The sequence below is a fragment of the Polyodon spathula genome, unplaced genomic scaffold (assembly GCF_017654505.1).
Source record: "Polyodon spathula isolate WHYD16114869_AA unplaced genomic scaffold, ASM1765450v1 scaffolds_1766, whole genome shotgun sequence".
Classification (NCBI taxonomy): domain Eukaryota; kingdom Metazoa; phylum Chordata; class Actinopteri; order Acipenseriformes; family Polyodontidae; genus Polyodon; species Polyodon spathula.
The window spans coordinates 7,501-19,455 of record NW_024473241.1 but is presented as its reverse complement, the minus strand read 5'-3'; the positions used below and the strand labels follow the sequence as shown (position 1 = coordinate 19,455).

At 40.8% G+C, this 11,955-nt stretch overlaps 1 protein-coding gene across 1 annotated transcript in view; it reads right to left on the bottom strand.

Annotated features, from left to right (window-relative positions):
* Positions 1-6,776: 6,776 nt before the first annotated feature.
* LOC121310163 (protocadherin Fat 4-like) overlaps positions 6,777-11,955 on the bottom strand; it is a gene marked incomplete at its 5' end in the record, with an annotated part of 11,649 nt that continues 6,470 nt past the window's right edge. Inside the window, 2 exons of the mRNA XM_041243441.1 lie at positions 6,777-6,791; positions 8,175-9,097. Of these exons, the coding sequence (XP_041099375.1) occupies positions 6,777-6,791; positions 8,175-9,097 (938 nt within the window). The remainder of the gene's footprint in view (positions 6,792-8,174; positions 9,098-11,955) is intronic.

Below are 11,955 nucleotides of genomic sequence, written 5' to 3'. Positions count from 1 at the left end.
TTTTTGTAACAGCATTGTATCCCATTTTAAAGTAGCGTGCAAGTTTTATTAAACACAGGCTGAAGTCATGAATACAAAAACTGTTAAAACATCTGCATTGCTTCAACGACCAGGACCTTATGAATACCAGATAATAACATCTGTGATCCTCACAGCCATAAGATATAACTGTACACACATTGTATAAATGTAGTCTTTTTACAATTAAATTGTCTCTGTATTAAAGAGACCTTAATACTTGTTTTTTCTTTAGTAAACATTAAGTATTTTTTAATCCAGCTGTGTTCAAAACCGTTGTGTCTTTTGGGTAAGGTTTTTTTTCTTCTTTTTTTACATGCAAATTGACAGAAAATTTAAATGAACATGTTATGTATTTGTGCAAACCTTATATTTTATTTATTTAACCTTTTTTCTGACCCATCACTTGAGGAGGTAAAGAATTGACTGCCTGGAGGCGGGAAGGGGAGGGCAGGCACACATTCAAGGAAATTGTCACGGTCTGCTTTCTTCCTGGGGCACCATCTCATCCAGGGTCCAACTAGACTTGTATTGACAAACATGCAGAACTACATAAACATAATCGGCACAGTGCTACACATATGCTATGGGGTGCTGTCCACTGTTGCCTTTGTAAAAGCGGCTATAACCTTCCAAGACAGTGTGATCTGCATGCATCTGTTGGTGTAAGAAGCTGCTATTATAACAGCATCCAGCCCATTTGGATATATTTCTGATTGTGTTGTTTGTTTTGTTTGTTAGTCAGCATGTAAAGTTGTGTATCAGTTAAATGACATCTGCAGATAATTGTATGCATATGTTACACAGCCTGTTGTGTTTTCATAATGAGTTGCAGCTATTCAAATAGTAATGTGCACTGGATCCCCTCAAGATCGGTCTGATACACAGGGTATGGAAACACAATCACGCTATTGTTACTTGTATTGCATCCCAAAACCTTCACTATTCGTATCTGAAACCTGATGCTGTCTGCTGACCCTGCCACTTCCAGTATATTGTGTTTCTTGTTTTTCATTCAGAAAACGTTATTGTTAGAGCTTCCTGCTCCTTGACCTTACCAAACAGGGCAGTGGTTTCTATTGTAAGTACTGTGTGTTAGCTGAAAGATAAAATTAAAAGTGACCTTTAAAAACAAAATGTTTGTTTACTGGTAGGATGCATGGGAAATTTGGCTCATTAACTATTTTATTATTTGTCTAGGTCTAAGGACTGCATGCATAGATTTTTAGATTAAAGGTTTGAATTTGGAAGCTGTTTTAATATAATTTGTTCAATGCTGTTTCTGTTTTCCACACAGAAAATAATCGGACTCCAGATCAGTATTTATTTAATTAATGAAGATATCTTATTAAAATAAGTGTAATATTCAAATTGAAATATTGTAACTGTTTTAAACCGTATGAAGTTACTTTATTTGCTGTGCTTAAGTAATGCTATCAGTAAATAAAGATCAGCTTTTCTTTACTAAAGCAAGGGTTTCTCACAAATGAAGCAAGCTGTCTCAAGCTTATCTTTGTACGCCTTAGCTTATTTCCTTTGCTGTTCTGTGTAAAGCACTGTGATTATTTTGGGGTTTCAGCATTATTTTGTGGGAAGTATAAATTGTGGATCTGTTCAAATTTCATTTTTATAGATTAACCAGAATTATGTTTATATCCTCAGTATCAACATGAGATCTATTCTTTCAGCATAGGAAGCAAGTCTAAACACACTATATTATAAAAGTGTTTGTGGAAGGTCTTGACTTCGTATTTCAGATCAGTACAATGTGTACACATTTACTGAAGTGTGTTTATTATAGTAGGAAATCTGAAGTGACAGGGTGAAAGGTCAGTTCACCATTCCCAGTTCCTGGTTATGGGGCTCTTAGCTGTTTAACAGTAGCGCTACTTAATTCAATCAAGCAACAATAATTAAGACCCCTAGATGATTAAGACTAATTTTAGAGAATTAAATCATTTGCATAAAACAAAAGAAAAAACTATTTGAATTAACTTGCTTTCTCTGCTTAACTAATCCACTTGTTTTGTTGTGCAATTTATAAAAATGTACAATTGTGGAAAACTTTTCAGTCGTAATTATAACTGCAGAATGCAGGATCTTTTTTTCTTCAGATTTCAGTCGAAGTTCCTTCTCAGTGGGGTATACATCCTGCAGGACCTAGAATATAATATACAACACCGTGTGTCTACGGTCCTCAGCGGGGTATACATCGCTTAGAATAAAATATATAACACTGTGTCTCGAAGGTCCTTCCCGTCGAGGTATACATCCTGCAGCACCTAGAATAAAATATATAACACCATGTCTCCAAGGTCCTTCTCAGCGAGGTATACATCCTGCAGCACCTAGAATAAAATATATAACACCGTGTCTCCAAGGTCCTTCTCAGCGAGGTATACATCCTGCAGCACCTAGAATAAAATATATAACACTGTGTCTCGAAGGTCCTTCCCGTCGAGGTATACATCCTGCAGCACCTAGAATAAAATATATAACACTGTGTCTCCAAGGTCCTTCTCAGCGAGGTATACATCCTGCAGCACCTAGAATAAAATATACAACACTGTGTCTCCAAGGTCCTTCTCGGCGAGGTATACATCCTGCAGCACCTAGAATAAAATATATAACACTGTGTCTCCAAGGTCCTTCTCAGCGAGGTATACATCCTGCAGCACCTAGAATAAAATATACAACACCGTGTCTATTTAGATTTTCTATTGACAAAAGTAAAAAATAAATAATAAATTGAATATCTATTCAAATTGTTTTTCACAGGGCCGAACTCTCAGATGTCATACAGCATTGCCTCAGGGGATCCTCTCGCACAGTTTGATATAGACAGCGACGGAGTTCTGAAAACCAGACTTGCTTTGGATCGGGAGTCTCAATCGTACTATAACCTTGTCGTCAGAGTTCATGACATGGCGCTTCTTCCAACGTCACGATTCACCAGCACAGCCCAGGTGTCCATCATTCTACTGGATGTCAACGATTGCCCACCAAGTTTCACCTCTCAGAGGATGACTTACATCCAGGAGAACACCCCTGTGGATACTGTCGTGTTTACAGCTCAAGCGGCTGACTCTGACAGTGGACCGAACAGCTACATTGAGTACTCACTGCTCAGTCCTTTGGGGAACACATTTAGCATTGGGACCATTGATGGGAGAGTAAGACTTATAGAGGAGCTTGATAGAGAGGAGCGCTCTAACTACACAGTGACCATCGTAGCCACAGACAAAGGGGAACCTTCACTTTCTTCATCCATGGATGTCACTGTGATTGTCCTGGATGTTAATGACAACAATCCAATCTTTTCTCAGAATGTGTATGATGTTGAGATTGAGGAGGACACCCTGAGTGCCACTGACCTAATTCAGGTGTTTGCAAGTGATGCAGACAAGGGAACAAATGGGCAGGTCCGATTTTCTATTATTGGAGGAAATGACAGTAAGGACTTTAGGATAGACTCTGTTACAGGAATTATATCTGTCGCCAAGCAGTTGAACCGGGAAACATGTGCTTCATATTCATTGGTTGTTCAAGCTTCAGACCGTGGAAGCAGCCCAAGGACTGACATAGCAAAAGTGAATATAATGTTACTGGATGTGAATGATTACACACCAGCCTTTGAGCTGTCCCCTTACACTGTGAATGTCCAGGAGAATTTAATAAATCTTCCACACACTGTTTTACAGGTGAGTAGAATAATTATACATATATACTCTTTTCAATTATTCTTATTATTTTCTCCCAAATTAGAATATCCAATTATTATTTTTAAGCTCGGCTCACCCCATCCTCCCCTGCACTGACTCGGGAGCGGCGAAGACGAACGTATGCTGTCCTCTGAAGTGTGTGCCTTCAGCCGACTACTTCTTTTCACACTGCAGACTCACCATGCAGCCACCTCGGAGCTACAGCGTCGGAGGACAACGCAGCTCCGGGCAGCTTACAGGCAAGCCCACAGGCGACCGGCCAGACTACAGGGGTCGCTGGTGCGCGGTGAGCCGAGGACACCCTGGCCGACCTAAACCCTGCCAGGCAGTGCTCAGGCAATTGTGTGCCTCCCCCTGGGAACGCCCTTCCACAATCGGCAATGGAATAGTCTGGACTCGAACCAGCGATGTCCAGGCTATAGTGCGCATCCTGCACTCCACGCCCTCCCGACAATCGCCTAACGTCGGAGCCCCTCGGGGTCATATGATATATATCTAATATATATATATATATATATATATATATATATATATATATATATATATATAGTAGATAGAGATATAGATATAGATATATATACTCGTTTAAGAAGGAAAGAGCAGAAGGTACTGTCTGTTTATAGAGTGTGTTATAATCAGGGATCCTAGTTTTCAGCAATAAAAAAACTAAATTCTCAGATAAAAAAGAATAATAATCTGCGTTATTCCTTAATTAAAATGAAAGGTTAAAATAGAGTGCCCCGTCCCATTATAAGACAGTACTACTGAATAACAGTTAAACAGGAAGTATTTATCATACACTTTCAAATTCAAAGGAAGTTACAAGCTCTCCAGAGTGCCATCAATCAATGATATAAACAAACGCACCATTTTACTTTAAACATTACAAATACGCCTGTGCAGTAATAGTAAAACCAACAAATAGTTCTATTAATAGTTATATTAGTTTATCTCGCGTTAGTCTTTGTCTCCCTCGATGCCTATTGTCAAACCCGACCTTTAGGACTGATTTGTATTGTTTTTGGCATCTTTAAACAGCTGTTTCAGTAGTAACAGCTCATTGGATACGGAAGTAAACTGCAGCTACCTTTCAGCATCAACATGACACTGACAGTGTGCCTTCTTCAACCTTGGCCTCTGTAATCCAGAAACTGTTTTATTGAACAAGTATATTTATGTAAATTTAAAGCAACATTGCCTGTGTTGATGATTATATATGATAAGTGTATTGATTTAGTTATCAAACAAACAGAAAAAGTCCTTGCATGTTTTTTGCCCCACCCCAAGTGGAAAACAAATAAATTATCCAACAGCACAGAAAATCCATGTATTTCCGCGTTATTCCACAGCAAATGGATTCCTAGGTTGCCTGGTTATAACATATTCTGAAGAGCACACAATGTTGCACAATCGATAAACCTGTCCCCCTTTCACAATTGTAAAAAAATTCACAATTCCCATACCTGCATGTATGTAAGCAAGCAGCAGCTGCTAGTCTGAGGCCAGGGCCAGCACTTGTGCATACTTTGTGCCAAGGGTATTGCCGCCAACCCAATAGCCGTCTCATGCAGCATGGCATGGTTTTCACACGGCATGGCATGGTTCTCACGCAGCATGACATGGTTCTCACATGGCATGGCATGGTTCTCACACGGCATGGCACGGTTCTCACGCGGCATGGCACGGTTCTCACGCGGCATGGCACGGTTCTCACGCGGCATGGCATGGTTTTCACGCGGCATGGCACGGTTCTCACGCGGCATGGCACGGTTCTCACGCGGCATGGCATGGTTCTCACGTGGCATGGCATGGTTCTCATGCGGCATGGCATGTTTCTCACGTGGCATGGCATGGTTCTCATGCGGCATGGCATGTTTCTCACGTGGCATGGCATGGTTCTCATGCGGCATGGCATGTTTCTCACGTGGCATGGCATGGTTCTCATGCGGCATGGCATGTTTCTCACGCGGCATGGCATGGTTCTCATGTGGCATGGCATGGTTCTCACGCGGCATGACGTGGTTCTCACAAAGCATGGCATGGTTCTCATACAGCATGGCATGGTTCTCAAGTGGCAAGACATGGTTCTCACGCAGCATGGCATGGTTCTCATGCGGCGCGGCGCGGCATGGTTCTCATGTTGCTTTGGGAGTCAATAATAAAGCCAGTTGTATAAAAAAGTTTGCTCAGCATCCGGTCATTTGCGGATGCTGAGCAAACTTTTTTATACAACTGGCTTTATTATTGACTCCCAAAGCAACATGAGAACCATGCCGCGCCGCGCCGCATGAGAACCATGCCATGCTGCGTGAGAACCATGCCATGCCACGTGAGAACCATGCCATGCCGCGTGAGAACCGTGCCATGCCGCGTGAGAACCGTGCCATGCCGCGTGAGAACCGTGCCATGCCGCGTGAGAACCGTGCCATGCCGCGTGAGAACCGTGCCATGCCGTGTGAGAACCATGCCATGCCATGTGAGAACCATGCCATGCTGCGTGAGAACCATGCCATGCCACGTGAGAAACATGCCATGCCGCATGAGAACCATGCCATGCCGCTTGAGAACCATGCCATGCCACGTGAGAAACATGCCATGCCGCATGAGAACCATGCCATGCCACGTGAGAACCGTGCCATGCCGCGTGAGAACCGTGCCATGCCGCGTGAAAACCATGCCATGCCGCGTGAGAACCGTGCCATGCCGCGTGAGAACCGTGCCATGCCGCGTGAGAACCGTGCCATGCCGTGTGAGAACCATGCCATGCCATGTGAGAACCATGTCATGCTGCGTGAGAACCATGCCATGCCGTGTGAAAACCATGCCATGCTGCATGAGACGGCTATTGGGTTGGCGGCAATACCCTTGGCACAAAGTATGCACAAGTGCTGGCCCTGGCCTCAGACTAGCAGCTGCTGCTTGCTTACATACATGCAGGTATGGGAATTGTGAATTTTTTTACAATTGTGAAAGGGGGACAGGTTTATCGATTGTGCAACATTGTGTGCTCTTCAGAATATGTTATAACCAGGCAACCTAGGAATCCGTTTGCTGTGGAATAACGCAGAAAAACATGGATTTTCTATGCTGTCTGAGAATTTTTTGTTTTACACTTGGGGTGGGGCAAAAAAACATGCATGGAATTTTTCTTTGTTTCGCTCTTAGTTTAGTTATGTAAAGATAAACATAGTAGGTTTGTCCCCTGTTAACCGGATTTAGATCATTTTTTTAAATATACTTGTTCAATAAAACAGTTTCTGGATTACAGAGGCCAAGGTTGAAGAAGGCACACTGTCAGTGTCATGTTGATGCTGAAAGGTAGCTGCAGTTTACTTCAGTATCCAGTGCGTTGTTACTACTGAACAAGCTGTTTAAAGATGCCAAAAACAATACAAATCAGTCCTAAAGGTCGGGTTTGACAATAGGCATCGAGGGAGACAAAGACTAACTCGAGATAAACTAATATAAATAATAGAACTATTTGTTGGTTTTACTATTACTGCACAGGCGTATTTGTAATGTTTAAAGTAAAATGGTGCGTTTGTTTATATCATTGATTGATGGCACTCTGGAGAGCTTGTAACTTCCTTTGAATTTGAAAGTGTATGATAAATACTTCCTGTTTAACTGTTATTCAGTAGTACTGTCTTATAATGGGACGGGGCACTCTATTTTAACCTTTCATTTTAATTAAGGAATAACGCAGATTATTATTCTTTTTTATCTGAGAATTTAGTTTTTTTATTGCTGAAAACTAGGATCCCTGATTATAACACACTCTATAAACAGACAGTACCTTCTGCTCTTTCCTTCTTAAACGAGTATATATACCTATCAGCTATATATATAGTAGATATTACTATATATATATATATTATATTATAGATATATCATATACTATATATATATATATATATATAATATATACTGGGGCTCCCGACTGGTGCATCCGATAAAAGCACTCCGCGTGCAGTGCAGGATGCGTCCTATAGCCTGGACATCGCTGGTTCGAGTCCAGACTATTCCATTGCTGATTGTGGATGGGAGTTCCCAGGAGGCGGCGCACAATTGACTGAGCGTCGCTGCGGGGCAGGGTTTAGGTTGGCCAGGGTGTCCTCAGCTCGCCGTGCAACAGCGACCCCTGTGGTCTGGCCGGGTGCCTGCGGGCTTGCCTATAAGCTGCCGCCAGAGTTGCGTTGTCCTCCGACGCTGTAGCTCCGAGGTGGCTGCATGGTGGGTCTGCAGTGTGTAAAGAAGCGGTCGGCTGATGGCACACACTTCAGAGGACAGCATATGTTCGTCTTCGCCGCTCCCGAGTCAGAGCAGGGGTGGTAGCGGTGAGCAGAGCTTAAAAATAATAATTGGATATTCTAATTTGGGAGAAAATAATAAGAATAATTGAAAAGAGTATATATGTATAATTATTCTACTCACCTGTAAAACAGTGTGTGGAAGATTTATTAAATTCTCCTGGACATTCACAGTGTAAGGGGACAGCTCAAAGGCTGGTGTGTAATCATTCACATCCAGTAACATTATATTCACTTTTGCTATGTCAGTCCTTGGGCTGCTTCCACGGTCTGAAGCTTGAACAACCAATGAATATGAAGCACATGTTTCCCGGTTCAACTGCTTGGCGACAGATATAATTCCTGTAACAGAGTCTATCCTAAAGTCCTTACTGTCATTTCCTCCAATAATAGAAAATCGGACCTGCCCATTTGTTCCCTTGTCTGCATCACTTGCAAACACCTGAATTAGGTCAGTGGCACTCAGGGTGTCCTCCTCAATCTCAACATCATACACATTCTGAGAAAAGATTGGATTGTTGTCATTAACATCCAGGACAATCACAGTGACATCCATGGATGAAGAAAGTGAAGGTTCCCCTTTGTCTGTGGCTACGATGGTCACTGTGTAGTTAGAGCGCTCCTCTCTATCAAGCTCCTCTATAAGTCTTACTCTCCCATCAATGGTCCCAATGCTAAATGTGTTCCCCAAAGGACTGAGCAGTGAGTACTCAATGTAGCTGTTCGGTCCACTGTCAGAGTCAGCCGCTTGAGCTGTAAACACGACAGTATCCACAGGGGTGTTCTCCTGGATGTAAGTCATCCTCTGAGAGGTGAAACTTGGTGGGCAATCGTTGACATCCAGTAGAATGATGGACACCTGGGCTGTGCTGGTGAATCGTGACGTTGGAAGAAGCGCCATGTCATGAACTCTGACGACAAGGTTATAGTACGATTGAGACTCCCGATCCAAAGCAAGTCTGGTTTTCAGAACTCCGTCGCTGTCTATATCAAACTGTGCGAGAGGATCCCCTGAGGCAATGCTGTATGACATCTGAGAGTTCGGCCCTGTGAAAAACAATTTGAATAGATATTCAATTTATTATTTATTTTTTACTTTTGTCAATAGAAAATCTAAATAGACACGGTGTTGTATATTTTATTCTAGGTGCTGCAGGATGTATACCTCGCTGAGAAGGACCTTGGAGACACAGTGTTATATATTTTATTCTAGGTGCTGCAGGATGTATACCTCGCTGAGAAGGACCTTGGAGACACAGTGTTATATATTTTATTCTAGGTGCTGCAGGATGTATACCTCGCTGAGAAGGACCTTGGAGACACGGTGTTATATATTTTATTCTAGGTGCTGCAGGATGTATACCTCGCTGAGAAGGACCTTGGAGACACAGTGTTGTATATTTTATTCTAGGTGCTGCAGGATGTATACCTCGCTGAGAAGGACCTTGGAGACACGGTGTTATATATTTTATTCTAGGTGCTGCAGGATGTATACCTCGCTGAGAAGGACCTTGGAGACACAGTGTTATATATTTTATTCTAGGTGCTGCAGGATGTATACCTCGACGGGAAGGACCTTCGAGACACAGTGTTATATATTTTATTCTAAGCGATGTATACCCCGCTGAGGACCGTAGACACACGGTGTTGTATATTATATTCTAGGTCCTGCAGGATGTATACCCCACTGAGAAGGAACTTCGACTGAAATCTGAAGAAAAAAAGATCCTGCATTCTGCAGTTATAATTACGACTGAAAAGTTTTCCACAATTGTACATTTTTATAAATTGCACAACAAAACAAGTGGATTAGTTAAGCAGAGAAAGCAAGTTAATTCAAATAGTTTTTTCTTTTGTTTTATGCAAATGATTTAATTCTCTAAAATTAGTCTTAATCATCTAGGGGTCTTAATTATTGTTGCTTGATTGAATTAAGTAGCGCTACTGTTAAACAGCTAAGAGCCCCATAACCAGGAACTGGGAATGGTGAACTGACCTTTCACCCTGTCACTTCAGATTTCCTACTATAATAAACACACTTCAGTAAATGTGTACACATTGTACTGATCTGAAATACGAAGTCAAGACCTTCCACAAACACTTTTATAATATAGTGTGTTTAGACTTGCTTCCTATGCTGAAAGAATAGATCTCATGTTGATACTGAGGATATAAACATAATTCTGGTTAATCTATAAAAATGAAATTTGAACAGATCCACAATTTATACTTCCCACAAAATAATGCTGAAACCCCAAAATAATCACAGTGCTTTACACAGAACAGCAAAGGAAATAAGCTAAGGCGTACAAAGATAAGCTTGAGACAGCTTGCTTCATTTGTGAGAAACCCTTGCTTTAGTAAAGAAAAGCTGATCTTTATTTACTGATAGCATTACTTAAGCACAGCAAATAAAGTAACTTCATACGGTTTAAAACAGTTACAATATTTCAATTTGAATATTACACTTATTTTAATAAGATATCTTCATTAATTAAATAAATACTGATCTGGAGTCCGATTATTTTCTGTGTGGAAAACAGAAACAGCATTGAACAAATTATATTAAAACAGCTTCCAAATTCAAACCTTTAATCTAAAAATCTATGCATGCAGTCCTTAGACCTAGACAAATAATAAAATAGTTAATGAGCCAAATTTCCCATGCATCCTACCAGTAAACAAACATTTTGTTTTTAAAGGTCACTTTTAATTTTATCTTTCAGCTAACACACAGTACTTACAATAGAAACCACTGCCCTGTTTGGTAAGGTCAAGGAGCAGGAAGCTCTAACAATAACGTTTTCTGAATGAAAAACAAGAAACACAATATACTGGAAGTGGCAGGGTCAGCAGACAGCATCAGGTTTCAGATACGAATAGTGAAGGTTTTGGGATGCAATACAAGTAACAATAGCGTGATTGTGTTTCCATACCCTGTGTATCAGACCGATCTTGAGGGGATCCAGTGCACATTACTATTTGAATAGCTGCAACTCATTATGAAAACACAACAGGCTGTGTAACATATGCATACAATTATCTGCAGATGTCATTTAACTGATACACAACTTTACATGCTGACTAACAAACAAAACAAACAACACAATCAGAAATATATCCAAATGGGCTGGATGCTGTTATAATAGCAGCTTCTTACACCAACAGATGCATGCAGATCACACTGTCTTGGAAGGTTATAGCCGCTTTTACAAAGGCAACAGTGGACAGCACCCCATAGCATATGTGTAGCACTGTGCCGATTATGTTTATATAGTTCTGCATGTTTGTCAATACAAGTCTAGTTGGACCCTGGATGAGATGGTGCCCCAGGAAGAAAGCAGACCGTGACAATTTCCTTGAATGTGTGCCTGCCCTCCCCTTCCCGCCTCCAGGCAGTCAATTCTTTACCTCCTCAAGTGATGGGTCAGAAAAAAGGTTAAATAAATAAAATATAAGGTTTGCACAAATACATAACATGTTCATTTAAATTTTCTGTCAATTTGCATGTAAAAAAAGAAGAAAAAAAACCTTACCCAAAAGACACAACGGTTTTGAACACAGCTGGATTAAAAAATACTTAATGTTTACTAAAGAAAAAACAAGTATTAAGGTCTCTTTAATACAGAGACAATTTAATTGTAAAAAGACTACATTTATACAATGTGTGTACAGTTATATCTTATGGCTGTGAGGATCACAGATGTTATTATCTGGTATTCATAAGGTCCTGGTCGTTGAAGCAATGCAGATGTTTTAACAGTTTTTGTATTCATGACTTCAGCCTGTGTTTAATAAAACTTGCACGCTACTTTAAAATGGGATACAATGCTGTTACAAAAACGTTGTTTTATTTGAGCAGATGTGCAATTGATTAACTTGCTGCATAATATTATTCTTTTATT